Source organism: Micromys minutus, assembly GCF_963924665.1.
Source record: "Micromys minutus genome assembly, chromosome: 1".
Taxonomy (NCBI): domain Eukaryota; kingdom Metazoa; phylum Chordata; class Mammalia; order Rodentia; family Muridae; genus Micromys; species Micromys minutus.
This window is the reverse complement of record NC_137969.1, coordinates 4,651,375-4,673,822: the sequence shown is the minus strand read 5'-3', so window position 1 is coordinate 4,673,822 and position 22,448 is coordinate 4,651,375. Positions and strand designations below refer to the sequence as shown.

The following is a 22,448-nucleotide window of genomic DNA, read 5'->3' as shown; positions in this document are numbered from 1 at the left end:
AAGATGACCTTTGTGGGTTATATCATACTTGTCTAACTAATAAGTTGACACATATTTAAAAGTTGCTATACACACACACACACACACACACACACACACACACACATACAAAAGGAATGATATGCTGTTTTACCTCAACATTTGAATATTAATGTATACAAAATCTTTATCACAAATGTGAGGATCAACTCTTTCTTTTCTCTCCCCCATAGTTGAGGTTCATGTATGATCTTCCATATAAAATTTTTATTGCTCTGGAACCAATTACTGTGGGTCAAATGGGTAGAGTCAGTGCAAACATTTTCATCGCAGGAAAGCAAAATCTATCCAAGCAGGGTAAGCAATGTGTATCTAAGCAGGCTGAGCCAGGAGCTGCAAAGCCTTGTACATTTAGGAAGTTAGAGCACAAACCTGTTCTTTGATTCTAACAGCTTCTGAAGGTCATCCGTGGCCCTGGGATGTAGTCCTCTCTGTCTATCTTCTTTTTAAAATCATTTTATTGAATATTCTCTGTATTTACATTTCACATGTTATCCCCTTCCCCCCAACTCCCGTTCCCTGCCCCCTCCCCTTGCTTCTGTCTTCTGAGCAGTGGGGAAAAGACTCCCTTCTTGCTCCCCTTTCATTGCTCTGAGGACTAACCTCAAATAACCTCTGTGAATGCAGGGGAAACACTGAGTATCCAGTTGTATCTCCAGGCTTGAAAGTCAGCTGATTGGTAAGCGAAATTCTATCTGCCACGTTTAATTCTTCATTGCAGATTAGAAACACACAGTTTCCGTAAATTTGAATATCCACTTTATTAAGAGGTCATTCTTTTTTTTTCTGTGTTTCACTCTTTTGTTTGTCTTTTTTTCTTTTGTAATCATTTGATTCATTATCAGGAATAAAAGTTAACATAGATATGTCATTAAATATATAGTTCTCTATATTCCCTGGTAGATTCTCTTTTTTTAATGTTTTGATAATTAAGACAAAATAATTGATAAAAGATAATTCAGAGGACATGACTAACCTGTGCAATCAATTGGCTCCAAAAGTTAGGTTCTGTTCCGTTTCATCATTCAAAGGCAAAGTAACAGTTCAGAGACTTTCTCTCATTCTCTGCAAAGAAAAGCTATCTAAGGACAGGAACCTTCATCCCATAGAATATGAAAACCCAGGGATTTTAAATGTATATAGCTTCCTAAACAGATTTCACCAGGTGCAATTTGGATGAAGTGTCTAAGATAGAGAAAGGGAAAAAACTAGAGAAGAAAATGGAGCATCTGCTTGAGTAGCTCAGAAAATACATATTTCATTTCCATCCATTTCAACAAGAGAGAAACAACTGAAGAGCTTTTGCTTCAGGCCCCTGTCTGTGCTTCCGTGTTTTACAAGGTAGCTTTTGAAAGCATTTTTAGGGGGGTTGCTGTTTATGTGTTTATTTCCGACGTTTTAACATTTACAAACCTCGCCAGTCCTGCTGGAATTTCCCCCTGGTTCTTCAGCGCTGCTCCTATGGGTTGGGGACTTGCTCCAACTGTGTAATTCACCACGCAGGTTTACCGGCCTGCTTCAGCTGTTTCTGGAACTCCATAGGTGTGTGAGGCACTCATGCAAAACAAGCAAGGAGCAGGAGAGCGGAGCAGAGCACTTATCACAATGCCGGAGTGAAAAGGGGTAAAATGAAGGAAACCTTTGCGTGTAGGTTTTGAAAGCTTTTAAATGACTAATCTCCGTCTTGCCCAAGTGGGTTTAGTGAGCGATCATTCCAGCGGTAGAGGGTTCAGCACCGCGGTAGACACACAGCAAGTGCTGAGTAAGTCTTGGTTGGAGTGGATGCCATTGTGGAGCTAGTATTTCCTCATTAGTTACCTGTCAACATTCTCCTTGTCGTACCAGGACCCCCCTGCCTTCCTGTTTCCCAGTATATGGCAACAAAGAGATTTGCGGGGGCACGTAGCTCAGACGATCTGGGACCTAAAGTCCAACTGTGGTTCTGTGTGTTTCCCTTACCATATTTTATTTCAAACTTGTTAGCACCTGCTATTAGGATTATATGTGTCAGAAATATTGTCTTAACGGAAACCATTAAAGACAGGTGTAGAGGAGGGAAATTCTCATCTACCGAGAATGAAAGGAAGGCTTCCAGGGGCTTAGAGCGTCTGCAAGTGAAGGTCTTCAATGTGTTCTTCAACTACAGAGTGTCCTGAGGATCTAATAGTTACAACCTGCTACAGGGATAAAGTGGAGGTTCAGAGGTCAAATCATGGGTAGGAGAGATTAGTTAGGGAAGGTGCAGAGATTACAAATTGGGCCAGGTTTTTTTTTTTCCCTGCAAATTCATATAATATATTCTGATTATAGGTTCCCAAAACCTACTCCTAGCCTCCCTCCAATTCATCCAACTCCATGCCCCACATCTCTGTCTCAGGAAAGCAAATAGTCAATTTTAAAAATCGAACAAAATAAAAAATAATGTACACACAAACACACAGAAATACACACATATACACAAACACCCACACATATACACAGCGGACCACATAAAGACACAAAATTAAAACAAATATAATAAACAAGCAAAGTCCCAGGAATATTAAAAAAAAATGCCGCCACAAAGCAATGTGCAAAAAGAATCTATAAAGAGCACCACCGAGTTGCTTTCATGTTAGACCTGACTCTGTGTTTCGCTGAGATGGGAGGAAATATGGCCATGTGAAGCTTGTGGTAATCCACTTCTCTCCAATCTAAGCACTGAGGATTAATGTTATCTTAAAACACTGTTTGGATATACCCATTTAATTTTATGTGTACTTCTGATTAGCTACATATATGAATGTGCAGTATGTTCCTGGTTGCCCCAAAGGTCTAAGAGGGCATCAGACGCAATGGAATTGGACATTTGGATAAGCTTATGCCACTCTGGATGTGCTGGTCTCCCAACCCAGGTCTTCTGAGAGAGCAGTGACTGCTCCCAACTCTCAGGCCACAGTGAACTTACACTTTTAAATCAAGAAAACCAAATTGTCAGTCAAACTGCTTGCTAGAGGTGGACTTCAGAAACCCAAGCCATATTGTTTTATTATTACATGAAACAGATACATTGAAACACGTATGTTACCAACATGATTACCAACAGCTACACAGAAATCAAACGTAGTAAATATTGGCAACAATGAAACCACTATTTACTGTTATTTAATCTGTAGACATTGTTCAGTTCTGTATTATTATACCATGTTTTATATGAAATAATTTATAAAATTAGGCTTTTAATACTTTCAGAAATCTTTCGTGCTTAGTATTTGTGTTTAAGTTATGAGAATCTGTCGTCTTAATTTGTAAGGACTGAAGTTAAGGCAGATGAAATAATTTTTCCAGCCATGGTGTGAATAAATTCAGGATTAAGATTTGATTATAATATTTTCTGATCTAGATTCCAAATAAGTTTTATACACAACACAAGAAGATGACTTAAAAATCATGAGCTAAAGGAATCCATGTAAGTGGATTGGATACCATGGTGGATTTAAGGTGCTTTGATCAATAAAGAAAAGGAAAACGGGGCAGGTTCTCAATTAGAGTGGATTGCCAATACTCTTAAAGTAGTGCTGTCTTCTAAATGACACTCACTCTGAAGCATCGCACTGCTTGTTTTATAGAGATGGGTGGGTGGTGTATTCAGCACATGCTTTTAATCTCAGCACTCAGGAGTCAGAGGCAGCATCAGGAATCCCAGACCCAGTAGATACATCTACGGCTCCTGCATGAAAATGAGAGAAGAGGATCCCCACCTCCCCCCCCAAAATTAAGATGCAGCAGACCCTCAGGTACACTGGAAGCAATGATGCAATTTATAGGGGGATGGGATTGGGGGAAAGAGGATAACACCTGAAATGGAAATACAGAGAATATCCAATTAAATAAAAAGAAAAAAGTTAATGTGAGACAACAGTCACATGACCAAAATACAAGTATAATTAAAGGTTGTAGAGAATGAGGTAAAAATGTATTTTTCATCCCGTATGAGAGTGCTTAATACTTATGAAAAAATAGTATGACATAGCAAAAAATATTCTTTGTGGTGGATATCAACTGAAATTTTACTGAGGAAAATAGGCTTATATGTACTTTCTCTGACTCAAAAGGGCGCCCACTAAAAGAAGCAGCTTGTCTAAAACAGGGTTGTTGCACTAGTCTGTGGGTGTAAAGCTGATGGTTTAGAGAACAATGTAATACAATGTCCGTTGAACAGCACTGTGTTAGGTCCTTCCTTGGACGTTCCCTGCTAGGTTGTTATTGGCCCAATCAACAGTATGTGTTAGAACTCTTGTTGAGAAGCAGGGCTTAAATCCAGTGAGAAAGTATTGGTTCAGTAGATGTTTCTAAGTAAATGTTCAATTTTATCTGCCCCTTAGAACACTTTGGGAAGCTGTTAGGTATGAAATGGATCCAAATTCCTGTCAGCATCTGGCATATCTTTATTTGGAATCATCTTTCAGAAGGTGAAAATATCTGTGCTGGAGGAAATTATGTCTAAAGATACACGTGATGAGGTCTGTGCTTGCTTCTTGCTGTAGGGCTGAGAATGTAACACAGTCTTGGTTCTAACAAGAGTACAAATGAAGTGTCCACAACAAGGTTTCTTTTTGTTTCTTTGTTCATTTGTTTTGTTTTGCTTCTTGTATAAAGGAAACATTGGCACTACTTATTCATGGTTTACAACAGAAACATCCACTCTATCCAGGTGTGAAGAAGAGCTGATTTATTTTAACTTGGTTTCCTTTATTTTTTCATTTGATTTTGACAACTTAAAAACTGCATGCAATGTATTGGGAACATATTGACTGTTACTCCTTTTAATCCCCTTCTCATTCTGAGATTCTATGTAACTCCTTCCCTCCTACCTCCAGGGCTTCTTGTTTTGTGTTTGTTTTGGAGGTAGCCATAGCTCCTGAATGTTCATGGATACTCTTTTATATTTCATCTAAAGACAGCATTTCTTAACAGCCCTCCCCATTCTCCAGCTCTTACATTTCCTTCCTCTCATTGCTGGTGCACCCTGACACTACAATGGGGAGGGAGGACAAAAATTATTTGTGTAATTTTTCTTCTGTATAATGAATAAGGCATTTATTTGTACAAATCAAGGCTTAGCAACAAGTTTCTGAAACAGAGCATCCAAGCAACGCACAAACTGGAACATCTTTTTGAATAATTGGCTCTAATTTTTTACGACATCTTTGTATGGCACTTTATACTGGATTATATCAGAATGAGGAATCTCAGCCAAATCTGGCCTTCTGCTTCTTTTTGAATAGTCAGCCAGATAGGATTGATTTTTTTTTCTTTATTGTTGTAAATATTAAAAAAAAGAATAATAGCAACATTCTATGGAGTGGAAACATCATCAGAGTCTCAAAATGCTGTGTTCACAAATAAAATTTCCATCATCAATTTGCCTATTTGTGTTCAGTGACTGTTTTCACATCAGAGCTCCAGGGCTGGTAGCTGTTGTAGGGATGTATGGCCCACAGAACCATAACTTTTTATAGTTTGGCGCTCTGTGGAAAGGTTTGCCAAACTTTGGACTAGGTTTAAAAGGAACCAGGAAGAAATGATGAAAAATAGATCAGCTAATAGGCCGAGGTTATAGCAACCCAATGGGTCGTTTTCTAGAACATTGGTTTTCCTCAGTCATTTTGTTGTATAAGTTTGGCTATACATGCCAAGAATTTCCAACTTGGCTTCTTCTCTTTCTTCATGTTTTGCATACAATAAAATGCAAAGAGGCCAGTTTGCATCATCTGAATAGGTAGCTTTTTATTTTTCTTTAGCTTTAGCTTTGAGTATTTTATTTCTATCTTAAAAAAAATCAGAATATAAATATGTTAAAGAAAGTGCCTTAGTGGAAATTGCAAGGTGATTGTAAGAAGATTGTGGTTTCAGTGCTGGATTTGTGGTAACTAGGCCTCACCGTAGAACTAAGAAACACTTCTGGAGTCTTAGTATTTCCCAAGCACATACAAACTACAGTGTGAAAGGTATACCTGCAGACCTGTCAAGAGATGGCTATTTTCACTTTCCTCCAAGAAGCTTGGTGATTAACGAATCCACATCGCAACATGCATCCTTGAGCACCCCAGGCATTCTGAAGTGTGGAGGAATGTTGAGACTTCAGTCCATGAAAGTACCCCTAAAACGTTTACAGACCTGATACAAGTTTGTCTGAGGGTTCTGCCAAGTGTCCCAGCACTAATGCTCTGTAAAATCCTTAGGTGTCTTTGTTCCATAGCACACGGCTGAGATTGTTCGCAGATGCATCAAGCATGCGCTCATCTGTAGGGAAAGTTCTCCCTGCTTTAGACAGCTCTGCTTTTCATCTAGAATGCAGCACTCCTGACTCTATCGGCGCTTTCTGACTGACAAAGAGTCATTAGGACTCAGTTTGACGGACATAACTAAGTGAATTGGAAAAAATAAAAACAGGCTTTCAGCCCATTGAGAAATAATTGATGTGACGGAGACAGCTGTATGTGGGCTCCAGATAAGGAGACAGTTTATGGAGAAGCTACTGAAGCTAAAAGGAAGGTGCAGAATTAGTGTTCCCAACAACGTTGTCGGTTAGACACAGCACTATTCAGTAAGGAAAAGATTGAACCCGAGTTTCTTGCCAATAGATGGCATCCTTAGGGGCCCATCCTCTTGCAGATAAAATTCCCATAAAGCTATTGTCACTAGTTATAAAAAAATGGTCGCTAGAGCCAAACTATCGGCATTCTTAACCCGCTGTCGAATTTACTCGTTCAGTCTGAGGAATGCAGAGCACAGGACTTACTGAACTTCAATCCCCTAGTCATTTTCCCCAAATCGACCTCTACCTTAGCACAGACATGCGCGCCTTAATTGTGTAGGTTGTAACTTCCAATTTTTTGGTAAAGAACTGGGGTAAAAATCTTTACAAACATTGTCTTATGAAACATCATAAACCTTTAGGTATTATAGATTATTTAAAACTGTTTTTTCAGCAATTTAAAATGAATAAAATTGAGTTAGTATGTACGTATTTTTTCAGTTTTTTATTAATTTATTTGTTTTATAAAATATTATTATAGCTCACAAAATTTGTTACATGATAATATATGATGTATTTATTTTAAAGTATTCATCGGTTTCTTCAAAACTATACTTTACATTTCACTTGGATATCTTATACATTCTCAATGGTTACACTCCATGTTTTTCTGTTTAAGCTCGTGGCATTAATGTTTTACGTAGATGATGACCGTGGTCATCCATTGCTGCCCTTGGATTGCTATTCCTAAGCTCAGAGGGAGACAAGAAAGAGGCTGATCTCCCAAAGTCCATGACAACAGAAAATCAAACAAGGCGGGCAGAGAACTGCCTTTACCCTGTACCAGAAAACTGTGAATGAATGAAAAAGATGGCAGCAGGCTGGTTACCAGCCTACGAAGCTCTTAAAGCAATGTGAATGAGGCGTAATCACATGGACAATGAAGAGACAGGAAGCATCATTATTCTTCCTTTTGCCTTTCACCTGGAGTTTGGATGTGTTTGTGGCAATGTCCAGGCTGTTGTGGTTTGACTCTCTCATCTTCTCCTCAAGTATCAGCTTCTAAGCGCCTAATGCCCCAAAGTAACGGACAAATGCCCTTGTAAATTAATCGACCACCCAATATGTTTGTGCTCGATGAAGAATAAGATTGCAGCAGCTCTTGAAATATGTGGTTGTTGTTGTCCGTGCATTATTACTTCATCGATAATTGGTGGTTTTCAGCGTGAATTAGGCCTGACGTTCTGTGTGGGCTTTAGAACTTTCCACCTAGAATATTTGGGAATTGCTTAGCTAGCTCTTCTATTTTCCATAAGAAGATGAAGAAAATCTTAACTAAAATGATGGGAGATAGCTATTGTTATTTAGCAGTGGCCTGAGGAATAATACCTTTTTATAGGATATGTCTTTGAGGCACCTTAGGGCTCTTCTCATAAGCTGTGTCATTAATTCTCCCAGAATTAAGAGAAAGATATTATTATCTCTGTTTTACAGACCCTGAGCTTAAGGCATAAGAACCAAAGGTTAGCTAACTTGGCCAAGGTAAAAGAGAAAATCTATAGGGAATTTTGAAATGTTTACTTTTTCTTTCTGTTATTTTTAATGTATAATATATAATGTTTTTCTTGTTTAAAATATATACACCCTTTTACAGGCATCTATGAGTATTTGCAGAGCTCTTTCCTTCTCTTTCAAGCTCAGTTGAACACATTTTTGCTAGCATGTTTTATACTCATGTTAAAATCAGCAGTTTTGCTATGACATCGAAGGACACTATCAAGAATCAGTAAATACATCTCTACTTAAACCATCTTTTAGTTTGTACACTGGTTCTTAATTTTAAGTATTTAAAAATTACTGATAAGTACCTTCAGTTTTTCCCTTTCTCCATCCTCCCCACGGTCTAGGTTATCCAAAAGATATTCACAGTATTTTTTTTTTTTTTACTTCTGTTGTAGGGTTTTAAGGATGTTCAGTCTTTTCTACCCAGCTCCTTTTTAAAACCATTCCTCTTTGGTCATAGTCACCTCCGTCCAATAACCCACAAGACCTATTTATATTTCCAAGCACGGTACACAGAGTTTTCTCCTATTTCGGTTTATTGGTAACTTCCTTATATACGTGTCATTGAGCTTCTTCTCTGTATACGAGTTTTACATCCCTGGAGGACATTGCATACCAAATAAGTACAAGCATAGTGAATCAGTGAATATCATGACATATTAATTACCTCTTCTATTCAGCGACTCAAGCCAGAGATTCCTTCCCATTGCTGGTTGCTCTTTTTAGCCTTTCCTTAGGGTAATGTTGCTTTTATCCCAAAGTGTATGAGTCTGAATGCCTTCAGACCCATGCGTCTGTGTTCTGAGAAGGAACTGCACATTGCTATAACTGATTCTAGAATCAGTAGATACTGTGAGGGACTCCACTGGTTTCTAGAGCAGATTATCCTTAATGCTGATTTATTTAGTTTATGTAGTCGTGGGTCCTGGCATTTCATTATTTACAAATTTCCTAAATATTTCAAAGTTGTATGTAAACTCAGCACTCTATTTTATTTTGTATCATCAGTGGTGAAAAAGTACAGTGAAACACACATAATACTGTTTTTGTATCTTGCTTATTTTGTCTACCTTTAAATCTGGAGGGTACCATAATTTCGTATAATAATATTTGCAATACTTGCTATAAACTTGAGTCTTATCACTTGATTCAACCTGATTAACAGATAGAATCGCTCTCTTTCTCTCTCTCTCTCTCTCTCTCTCTCTCTCTCTCTCTCTCTCTCCCTCCCTCCCCTTCTCCCTGTCACTCCTCCCCCTCTATTTCTTCCTCTTTCTATCCCCTTCAAACATTCTCCCCATATATTTCCTTCTTCTCTTTCCTTCTAGCTCTATTTGCATAAACCTACTCACTGAATATGTGTGACATACTATAAGTGTATCATACTATGTATTGATACTTCAGTGACGTTCTAATTCTAAGTTTGTTTTCTTCATCGGCCTACATGCAACATCAAAGTAGTTTTTATATTTTAAATTGAAACAACATGCAACATAATATTGATAAAATACTGATATTCCAGGATTCTAATTAATGGATCAAATGATTGATTGGTGTGCTTGTTCTTGCTCACTGTGTGATGCTTTTCAATTTGAGGTTTAAAATCAAAATATTCACAATAAGAATTGGGGAGAAAATCCAGACAAGGAAGTGTTAATGTCATGACAATCATTAGCTAACCAGTTGTGGGACTATCTCCTTTATCTTGGGTCTGTTTTCAGTAGAAGTGTAGAGGTTCTTCCTGTTATTATTGCACTATATTGGGGAAAAGAAAGAACTAAGCACAGATTTTCATCTTACCACCTTCAAAAGTTACTCTTTTATAACAAAATGAAGCAACATTAAAAAAAACTTATTTCATATTTTTCTTTTCTGTATTTATGGTGTATGTATTTCTGTGTTAATTTTAAACTCTTGCTTTGATAGTTAAACCCATTCTAAAATGTTTGAAAGTCATTAACATAGAATTAAGAAGAACCTTTAACCTTTCTTCCACTTTCTTTTCAGAATGACAAATACTATTAACCCATTTCATGGCCTTTGTAGTCCCTCCCTTAATCTTTACCATTAAATTTTCACTGCCCAGTAGTGTCTAAAAAGAACAAGGTTGCTGTAAGAAATCTGTAGTAATGACATTTTCTAAGGGAAAGCAAATTCCTCAGGCAATTCCAGATATCATTTAGCTACCTTATAATAGTAAGTGGGAGGAAATATAAACAGAAATGAAAGTGAGATAATCAAAACTGATTGCTTAGTGCAAACCTAACAATCATAGGAACAGAAGAGGTGAGAGTTCTTCATAAGGGCTGTGTCTGTCGGCTTTTTTGTTGGTGAGCTTGGTCCCATGGTGTACATACTGCCCACAGTGGAAATGTGACTATTCTTTCCATCCTGCTGGCCCAGTTCCATGAAACATTACAAAGCCTGTGATGTATTTAATGCCCACCAATGTTTAGAGCTTGAACTATGATGAAAAATATTTCGCATGCACTGTATGTTTCTATTTAGCTCACAAAGATTGATATATAGCAGAAATATCAGCAATTTGCAGGTTTTGTAGTAAATATATTTTTTCCTCTAACTAGAATAAGGGAGACATTAGTTGAAGCATATATTAGCCTTTAACAAAGGCAATTCATAAATTATGGGCAAATGCCACAATTCTTACCTTTCTCATTATTAACCTACAATGTGCAGATAATCCTTATAACTTTATGGTCCTATTAGTCATGGTTATGATCAGTGATTTTTGTACCGTGAGCTTTCAAGCTATAATCATTGAGAAAAGCTTCTTAAATTTATACTACATTCTGGCAGCAGAAAATTTAAATTGCATATTGGGATGAAGAGTGTGGATTAAAAGTATAATAAATATGTACATTTGTGTGATTTTCGAATTCATGAGGGGTTAATGTATGAAACTATTATTAAGAATTTCAGATAGCTACCAAGCCGCATTTAGTGTATAGATTGTAGTTTATGTCACATAACCAATACTGTATATTCCCCTAGTGTTTTAGTTAGCCCTCCGAATGATACAGCATTAAATTTTTCCCATAATAAACTTGAATTTATTTTAATTTTATTATGTAATTCAGATAACTTGCGTATCTCATGCCCAGTAGATACGAGCAGCCATGGTCACCAGCAAAGACACTTGTTGGTTCTGGTGGAACTTCTTTAGGACTTGTAATAAACAAAATAACCACTGCGGTGGACTTCACTGTGTTTCTTGAACCATGGTAACTATACTCAGTCAAATCTTTTCATTCATTTTCCATCTGTGGGTTGAGGAAAGTTTTACAGACCATCTTACCATGTGCCTTATAATTTTAAATAGATACTTCATAGGAACACATAATAAATACTTTGTGGTCTCATAATTCCACATTCATACTCTCATTTATCAGCTTCCCTATTTGTAGCTGAATTCCAGCAAACACAGGATAAAAGTCTGTATCATAGGGACTCGATCTGAATGCATTATGTCATTTGACGTATTGAGATGACATTTTTTACACAAAGGATTGGTTTAGTATTTTATTTACTCCCAGAATTACTGATCATTTATAAAATTAAATCCATCTGTAGAAAACACAAAGATTACTGAATGAAAAAATGTATAAAAATAGTGTATTTAATTTCAATGTATTTGTGGGTGAAATATTATTTTTTTAACATTTGTTTTATTAGGAAGATTTTGTTTTCAATAATAAAACATAAATGCTGGGCTTGTCTTAGGCAATATATAGCTATCCAAATATATTTGTAACTGCTTATTCATTTTGTATGGTATTAGTGTCTGTAGACCAAGTAGATTTAAGTATGTCATTAATGTATTGTATGAAATAAGATCATTTACCGTCTTACATTTTAGTGACATTCAGAATCTCTTCTCTTGCAGCCATTTCGTAGAGTGACGTTTTCTGTTGTGAGTCAGCCTCAGGACCCACATCAGGGGTCACTGCAGAGTTGCTATGACAGCGGTCTGGAGGAGTCAGAAACACCAAGCAGTAAGAGTTCATCAGGGCCAAGACTGGGTGCCCTTCCACTCCCAGAGGACAACTATGAGAGGACCACGCCGGATGGCAGTGTTGGTGAGGCAGAGCATATGGAAAATGGTAGGGGCAAACACAACATCCACACACATAATCACGCTAGTGAGCCCAGATAATCAGGCTTGTGAAAAAGTTAGTCTAAAATAAAAGCAAAATAAAACAAAAACAAACCCAAGTAGGTTACAGCAAAACTACTTTAAAATGCTAAATACTCGGTAAAATACAGAACTTACAAATAAAGAAACATAAATCTACAGATAAAACCCATAAAACTTTGCCATCGCTTAAAGCAGTGCGTCAGAAACAAGAACACCTAGATATAAACCAGAGCAGTGCCCACTACAACATGTAACTCAGAGGACAACTGCCAGGTCACAGCCACCAAGGGAGGCCTCGCTTCAGTGTTTTCTTCTATTCATTGTTGTCAGGCAGCTATTCCTCAATGAACACAAACCCTAGAGATAGTAAATGCCATGAAACACACTTTGATTAAGTTTCTCCTGCTTTGACTGCTCAGCAATATGACTGTAACCCTTGGCTGTCAAACACCAGGTGAAGAGGACCAGAAAGAGTTAGAATCTTCCTCACAGCAACATGCATTAAATACCACTGCAGCTCTTCTCCCTTTGAAGTGTACAGTTTAATCCCGATATTTGCAGGAGAAAGGGAATAAAACACACTATAATTCTCCCTTGTCTTACCTCATTGTGAGCCTATTCTCATAATTGTCACACTGACCTTCTCTGCCTTCTGTGTATCATAAAATTATGTTTCAGATAATATATTTAAATGCTTTCACATTTGCTCATGTTCCCAAAGACAACTAACTGTGTTATTTACTCTCTGGATTTTGAGTACCCCATAAACATTTGAGGAAGGTGTTTATTTCGAACAGTAGGGTGGCAAAGCTTTTCTGAACTTCATTATTGTTTCTAATGTGAAAGAGAGACAGTTACATATCAAGAAAAACATGAGGATCACATATGGTTTTGTGTCATTCACCACCTCAATGCCCTCATGAAAAAGAACCTTTTTCATGCATCATACCAGCTTCTTCAATGATGGTATTTATATTAATTATATTAAAGACATTATATTCATTCCAAGAAAAACATAGTTTTTGATTTAGAAATTTACATGTGAGTATTAAAATTCAGTAATACATAAATCAAAAAGTGACCCCCCAAGTGAAGTATTCCACATTAAACCATACTGAGTAATTACCTTTCTAAGTATTGATCTTTAAGAAGAACGATAGCAGGGCCTGTTGATTGATGTCCCTCTTGATCAATTTTCTAGACTTTAAATGGCATTTTGCCTCATGGCTATAAGGCATGCTTATCTGTGTGTATGGTGGTGTGTGGTAATGTGGAAGGGACTTTGACATGATCTTAAAAAAACATTTTTTCAGTAATTTTATTAAATAAGTGTAAAATTTTGGTCTGAAATAAGATGCAACTGAGTATATATTTAAGGCAAGTGGCAAGTGTATTGAAAGTTCTTTGATAAAAATGAACATATATCTATATCTATTTCTATTTATTTATAAATATAGATATATAAATGTATATCATTAGTCAGAAAGGGTCCTTTGCACTGGGGGCTTCTATTTTATTTGAAGTTATCTCTTAATAACAGTGCATTTTTACTTGTTTTTAAAAGTACTTCTTTACATAAAGAGAATTATAAAAATCAACATTATTGTTTTGTCAGTACTTTTTGTAACTCTTGCATTTTAATTTTTATTATATTTTTACTTTAAAGATGCTATGAATTTTAAATATAATCAAGAAATGATGCCTAATTAAAGTATAATTATGTTTAGTAAGCTCATATAGGGCAATTTTCAGAAAGCATGAATGTCATGAAAAAACAGAGGAATATACAAATAGAGCAGAAAGTTCATTGAACAACATTTGCTAAAGAAATTTCAGTTCTTTTTCATAACCGTGTAGTAGGTTCTATAAATGGAGAAGGCACAGTATCACAACCGATTCAACACATGACAGAAACTTGAAGCACAGGGTGTATATAAGTGTTTCTTCATCTGTTGCCTGTGATGTATGCTGTCCCTGATCCATATATAATTACAGATTAGATGGGGTGCACTTTGAACAATACAGATACAACAGTTGACATTTGAGTAACAGTTCTGTTTAGATCTAAGTCTGCTAAATTCCCTTGTATTCATAAAGTATAATTGCATTGTTTGAATTCTGGTAATTTCACCTTCAATATTAATGGGCCATTCTTGTATAAATAGAATTGGAACTAAAACTGGTCAAGTATTCATTTGCCATACTTAATTGGAATACAGGTAATCTGCAGTTCTTTTGCTTGGTTAGCTTCCCATCAGAATGCATTTCGATTTTCATTTGGATTCTCTATAAAAATATCATTTTACATGCTATCCTAGTTCCTAATTATTATCACTCCAAATATTTTCTTTCAGTTTTTACCTGTATAAAACTGTGCACACATCCTTATCTTGGAATAGGTCTCACTGGAAAATTCAGAAGATAACTTGCAGCATAGTAGCATATAATGTGGCTATGTTATGTCACAAACAGGAAAGAAATTAGAGTTTCTAAAACAATGTCAAAGACACCATGCCAAGAAAGTCACTGAAACTGAACATCTGAAAAAAAAAGCATTGTAATTTATCTATATTTGAACAAAAGTGTTATTGCTTTCTTGAAACTTAGTATAAAAATAATTTCATTAATAAGGCACATGAGTTTGTTTTTCTGTTTAGCTAGCTTACATAGTCTGATTACACGGGAAAAACAGTACAATGTAAAAGTGCACATAAGTTATGCGACCTGATTAGCATAGAGACGCTGTATTTTGAAGTTCTGGTGAATTTCTATAAAGTCAAATAGCACTTATACCGCTTAGGATATTTTAAGAAAAATATGTATTTATCCACACCAATAATCACAAATATATCTCTTTTCTTTTAATTACCATCCAATTTATGACTCAATGTCAATGTTTTTAGGTAAAAATGAGGTAATTGGTTATTTGATAATTTTAAATTTTAATGCAATAATATTTTAAAATATAGAGTTCATAGTAAAAGGTTATAATAAAGTGTTGGATAATAAAATATTTAAAGTCTATATGAAGGAATTGATAATTCAAGTGAAGGATAAATATTATGCATAAAAGCATCATTATTTCAAAGACAAATATAGACTATATCTAGCTTTCTCTTTCTTGATGGGAAACCAAGCTTCAGAATCTCTCTTGAAATGGTATTCCACTTTATTGAGACTATTGTATTTACCTTAGTTCCCGCTTGGAAGCCCTGGTCTATTTATTCTTTTAAAAGTCCCACTCTGAGTCGACTTTGCAAAGCCTGTTTGCCTTTTCCACACATGGCTTCAATATATCTGACATATCACAAGCTCAGATACAGAAGATACTCAACTTGGTTCCTCATCAAACACTGTCATCAGAGGTGGGCAGACCACATAACTCTTCTGAGTGTGTGTCTGATTATTTTCATGGCAATGAAATATCACTGTAGTTCAACAACCTATGATTCTGCCTTTCCATCTGATCCTTCCTTGATCTTTTATCCTGCATTATGTTTCATAGAATATAAACTATATAGACATCTACATACACATCTATATACATTTAAACACACATTTTATATATATATGTAAAGAGAGAGAAAGAGATTCAAGGTAAAAGAGAGTGAGGAAGAGAAAAGGCATCTCCTTGTGAGGTGTGTAGTAAATTTTATGTGTGGGCAAGTCACCAGTAATTCTATAGCCTGCTTGGCAACCCACATAACATTGTGCACCCTAATAGTAGATAACACATTATCACATAAATCAAAGAAGTGGGCTGAGTTAAGGTGGAGATTTGTCATCAGGTTGTTGGATATGTTGGCATTAAGTAGGCCAGTGTGGGAGAAGGTTTCAGAACCTCCTTCAAACCACACTGCAAGAGATGTATTTTGCCCTGCCCGCAGTGCCTTTCGTGCGTGTTGAGTGTTATGCCACAGTGGAGGAAGTATTGTTACTTCTTGCTTGACATGTAACTAGGTCAAACTACAGATAGACAAAGGAAGGAAATGGCATGTTTATCTCCCCTAGGTAAACTTTTATAACAGACCACTAGACAGCTCTCAAATATTAAATAAGATGAGAAATTTGATTTTTATGGTTCCTTAATAAATTTCATGAATTTATTTTTCATACATACATACACAAACACCCCCCCACACACAAATATATATATATTCTGTTTAACTTTTACACAGTTATTAGTTTGAAACCCATTACTAAATTTTATCAGTCTTATGTGAGGTTGGTGCCATTACTTTATTCATATCCTATGTCTTGTCTGTGTTTTTATTCCACTACAGTGCATGGTGAGCCAATTTCTCTCTGGTATTACATTCCCACGTTACATTCATGAACACGGGCACTCATTGGGAGAATCTGTTTTCCAGTGGCCAGTCAGATTGAGAGTAGAGACCAAGCAGGGTCTGGTGTGGAATCAGGCACACACTGCTCCGTTACCCATCTCTATTGACAGCTCAAAGGCACGTTCTTCTGTAGTTGATGTCAGCCTATGATGTTTTCATTTACTCTGACCTATGTTGCAAAAACTTCTCGTCTGGCCCAATATAATTTCTTTTATTAATTATTCCATTCGTTTACATCTCAAATGATATCCCACTTTCCGGTTACCCCCCTCTAAACTCCCCCATCATACCATTGCCCTCCCTCCCACCCTCTGCCTGTATGAGACTGCTTCCCACAGACACACTCACCCCACCGCTCCAGCATCCCCCTACACTGGGGTATCAAGCCTCCCCGGGACCAAGGCCCTCCTCCCCTGCTGCTGTCAGGGAAGGGAATCCTCTGTTACACATGTAGCTGGAGCCATGGATCACTCGAGGTACCCTCCCTGGTTGGTGGTCTAGATTCTGGTCAGCCTATGTTGTTCTTCCAATAGGGTTGCAACCCCCTCCTCTCCTCCAGTGTCCTCTGCCAGCTCCCCACCAGGTTCCCTGAGCTCGGTGTGATGGATGGCTTCAAACATCCACATCTGCCTTGGTCAGTTGATGGCCGGACTTCCTCAGGACCCATCAACTAGGTTCCTCTCAGCAAGAACCTCCTGACTTTGCGACAGTGTTGGGATGGTGTCTGCAGACATCATGGACTCCCAGGTGGGGCAGTCCCTGGTTGACCCATTCTTTAATCTCTTTTCCATTTTTTTGTCCCTGCTCTTCTTTTGGACAGGAACATTTCTGAGTTAAAAACTTTGAGACGGGATGGTGTCCCCATCCCTTGACCGAGGGCAGTGCCTATCTGCTGGAGGAGGTCTCTACAGGATCTATCTCCCCCTTCTTTGCTCGTTTCCCATTTCAGGTAGTCACCCGCATTGGATCCTGGGAACTTCATGTTTCCCAGGTGTCTGGGACCCTCCACTGTCTATCCCTAGTACATATGGTGTGACTAGTACACCCTTAAAACTCAAAAGAAATACCTTGCACTTCTTTCTATAGGAACAGACCTCCGTGCCTTTCCAAAGATTTCCTTTCACAGTTCTGCATGTCTCCTTGTCAAGCCAGTCACCAGTATCTCACTGCGGCTAGGATTTCTACTTTAAAAAATCAATCTATGATGTGATTCCGTATCCCCAAAGTATCCTCAGAACTCTGTAGGCCACCACCGTCAGACAGCCTTGTTCTTCCCTGTCCCTAGGGACTAAGCAGAGATAGTGATTAGACATGTTGTCAGGTCTCAACCAGTCAAGATGTGTGCTGCAGCTCCTCCGTAGCCTGCTAGTAAAAGAAATACGAGCTGAGACCATTTAACATGATGCTGTTCTAGAATGCACTTAGTAACCACTCTGGGCTTAATCGTGTGTTTTGAAAATAGGTCTTGAAGCCTAATAACATCAACTAGAAACCCCCTTTTATCTCCTTCCAAGAGTATAATTTACTTAGCACCAGTTCCTTCTATCACACACCTCATCTTTGTAGAATACAACAATTTTGATGAAATCAAAATAATTTATAAATTAATATGACTTTAAATCCACCCATAAAATGTTAAAAGCTATTATTTGGTGTGGCTGATGATCAATAAAACATGTTATTAATTTCAGAGAGGTTTCATGTAATTAATATCTAAAGTTTTTACTAAATGCTTAGTCTTACAAAGACAAGATGTCAAAACTAATGTTCTTAATGTATTCCAACCATGAGTACTTTGTACTGAGTTATGGTCTTGATGGGATGTCAGGGGGTGAATCAGGCAACAGAGCACGGAAGGATTGACAGAAAGCTTTCTGTCTTCTGACATCAAATCTACCTGAAAACGTACACTTCCTGTTTACCTCTCCCATTGCAGCTATTTGATGTTTTTGTAAGCAAAGCATTTTCTCCTTCAGTAAAGCTATATTTGAAATATATGTATGTGTATGTGTATATGTATGTGTATGTGTATATGTATATGTAATCTCCCTTTTAAAAAGATTTTTCAGTTTATATTCAGTTTCTTTTAGTTGAATCTGTCAATCTTCCTGTATATATTTCCCTGTGAATGGCTGCAAAATGCTCACAGGGAAAATGAAAGAAGAGTGTTCAATTAATATGCATACCCAACTCCCAGTTCTTTCTTTTCTAATCTCAGTATTAATAATTAATACTGATAAAATACGTTTCTGTGTCACCCTTTCTATTGTAGTTTTGTCCTTTAAAGTTACATCATTCTGCTGAACTCTTATGACATTTAAAAGACAATGGGTTCTCCTCTAATCTCCAGGTAACTTTGGAGGTCTATTAGAGTGTTTGCTGCTATCAGACACAATGCGTGGCACTTTTGTGTGATTTTACTCCTAATTGAAACTATATTACTTGTTTAGCTCCTTAGTTATTTTAAAGGATGACTATAATCTTTCCTGCCTGTCACACAGACACACATAGAAACACATCCCCCCTTCTGTCTCTCCTGTTTCTTTCCTCTTAGATTTTTTACTCTCCTAGAGGAAAATCTCATGCATCTCTCTCTCTCTCTCTCTCTCTCTCTCTCTCTCTCTCTCTCTCTCTCTCTCTCTCTCTCTCTCTCTCATAAGCAAAGCATTTTTTTCCTTGAGCAGAGCCATGTAGAACAGTATCGCCTGTAACCCTTGTTTCATGACTGTATGGAAACAAAACTATGGTTATTCATTTTGACTGAATAAACAAGCACTGAAACTGAAATATGACTAAGGCTCTGTGAGTAGGCTCGAGTAAATGGAAAAGCATCCCTGCATTCACAATGCCGGTCTTTGTGCCAGGAGATGTAGCTTTGAGTGTAGTGAACGAGATATGATGCAAAAAGGAGAAAATGCACTGGAGAAGTTCAGACTGATGCAAGAAATAAAGCAAGGATAGAAAAAATGTATCAATAAATACATTTGTATTTCAGAAGAAGAAATACAGGCTGGAAGAAAGCCTTGATATATTGTTTACCTCATATTCTCCTCACCTGCATTAGATACAATATAAATACAATGATTACTGAGAAGCTTTAGAAATGTAAAATGTTCATGTTTATCAAGTTACTAATAAGAACAATAACATGTCTGTGTGCATGCATCTGAAATGTGCATACACATATGTGCGCATTCCTGTGGCGACATTAAGTCTATGTTTGGATTCTCCTTCATTCACAGCCGGCTTTCTTTTGTGTGGCAGTCTCTCACTGAACCTAGAGCTCATAAATCCTACTCCTCTGAGTAGCCCTTTAGCTCCAAGGATCTTGTTTCTCAGTGGCTGCACTAGGATGACAATGTTGGCTTGTCTTTTTTACATGGATATAACTTAGAACCTCATTCCTGTGCTGTAACCACTGTACCAAGTGATCAGCTTCTCAGGCCCCACGTCTCCCCCCCCCCCCCGTCCCCCTTCTCTCTCATTTGTCTCACTGTGAAGCACTAACTGCCCTGAAAGTTGGAACTTAGACCAAGAAAGCTGTTACTCCACATAGATTTATAAGTCCTTGTCTCCCAAGTCTTGGGATCATACTAATATATTTTGTTTAAAATCTGCTTCACACACACAAATTCTCTCTCTCACACACACACACACACACACACACACACACACACACACACAGAGAGAGAGAGAGAGAGAGAGAGAGAGAGAGAGAGAGAGAGAGAGAGAGAGAGAGTCATTAGGGTTAAATGGAGTCATTGAAAATTTTAGGACTGAGTATTGACAAGAGTGGCAGTGGAAACCAGATTCAGGCCTATGCTATAAAACAAATTAATTGCATGTCTGTGCTCTCTCCTTGCAAATAAAAATGGCCAATACTAAGTATGTTTATTCCACCAATAATGCCTTTCAAATTTAATAAGGAACTCTTAAGAGTATTTTTATGCCATCCCTATGTTCCGAAGGCCAATTATTTTCCCCTGGCTAAGATCATAAATGGATTATAATCTAGCAGATTAGACATTCCTATTTTCTTTAGGAAAAAAAAAATCACAATTTACTTCATTCTTTGTGTTTCTTGGCAATGATTTTTGTATTGTAACACATTCCATTGTAATCTAAAATCCGGAGGGTTAGTTTTTTTTGTCTTAAATTTCTGATCTGGTTTGACGTTGTCTAATTCTTGCAGAGTCTTGATATTGGGTCTTATTTTGTTGTTTGCATTTCTGTTGCTGTCCAGAAAATGTGATTAACTTTCCATTAAACATGTGACTCAATGCAGACTTAGAATCCTCCTCCAAACAACCTTTACTGTTTTGGTGTAGTAGTGTCAAGCTTTTATATTATATGTGTTCAAATGAAAGTCATGACAAAGCCTAAAGATGTTTCAGAAATAAATATATCATAAAATCTGCCACAAGCTGTTTCAAAATCTTCTTCTGTAGCATTTCTTATTTTTAAACATGACTTTCCATCTTTTGTTTTCATATCTGCTGTAAAATGATCACCATCTACTTTGGCGAGGTCCCTGGAGGCCAATCTACAATCTACGACATGCACATTGCTCTGAGATTACATTGCTATGAGTTACATATTCTATGCCTGAATTGCACGTATTGTTTCTCTTCTAGGCGAGGCCATATGTCACTCAACCCAAACCCCTAGAGAAAGTTCATAGATGTTATAGTGGAAACTCTATACAAGTCCAATATTTGGAATATTAGGAGAATTCAGAGTTAAATGCAACCATAGATTTTTGAATAAAGCATTTAGTCTAGTAAATTTCAAGAGCCAGAGGTGATTGTTCTTTGTTTTTTATAGCCTTAAATATTATTCTATAGAATTTTTTGGAAATATTGAGTGTGTAAAAGTAATATAAAAGTGCAAATGTTGCAATTTAGGATGCATGATATGTCAGAGGTATGGAAATTGTGCTTAAACCTGGGATGTGTATCTGTATATGTTTACATATATGAGTGTGTAAATGTAAGATACACACATACATATTAGAAGAAATTCTAGGAAGAACCTTTTTAGGCAGCTTGTTACAGGTTCTATTATACACTTATTTCTGAGAAATTTTTATGTTTGTCATAGTTTTTATTTGAATGCATATGCTATGAAAGGCCATTTTTTTTCTTGAGACTGTTATATATTAATAATAAAAGTCAGTATGGAGGAAACATAAATCTACATGTGTTGCAATTATTTTCTTACACTTTTAGTAGAATGCTAATACACACATACACACATATATCATATGTATATGTATATGTATGTACATGATATGTTGTACAAATGAGCTTGAGATATGAGAAGCAGAGAAGCAGAGATTTAGGAAGTGGTAAGTGAGACCCACATAGCACTGGGAAGGGTAAGATGCTTAGTTATAACCAAAGAGGAGGTAGCTGTTGCTGATGCCGACTCAGGAGAAGTTAAAGCACAAGAACATGTCTGAGAACCTCTACACTGACCTATCAAAGGCCACCCACCTAGTGTAACCGTTTACTGCAGTATTAATGAATTGTCTAAGTGTGTCACATTTCATACATGAGACCACAAGAGCACAATGTCAATGAGTGTGGAGACTCGACTGGAAGAAATGCTTCCAGCTGCAGGAATACTTCCTAATACATGCCCCTCATGTGTGCAAAGACTTCCTAACAATGGCTTTCCAAGAAGCTGTCTCTTTTAATTTTGTTTTTATCTATACAAATGTAACAATCAATGCCACATATGTTTTCTGTGTTTTCACTATTGCGTAGTAAGAATTAATGAGAAGGATTATATTGATGAAATACATCTTATAGTTCAATACTGT

The 22,448-nt window shown here is 37.0% G+C and overlaps 1 protein-coding gene across 2 annotated transcripts in view; it reads left to right on the top strand.

Annotated features, from left to right (window-relative positions):
* PCDH7 (protocadherin 7) overlaps positions 1 to 22,448 on the top strand; it is a gene marked incomplete at both ends in the record, with an annotated part of 391,176 nt that overhangs the window by 169,243 nt on the left and 199,485 nt on the right. The window contains one exon of one of the 2 annotated variants that reach the window (XM_080930198.1): positions 12,027 to 12,219. In XM_080930198.1, the coding sequence (XP_080786324.1) occupies positions 12,027 to 12,219 (193 nt within the window). Of the gene's footprint in view, positions 1 to 12,026; positions 12,244 to 22,448 lie in introns of both variants that reach the window. The other variant, XM_080930197.1, reaches the window with a different exon arrangement.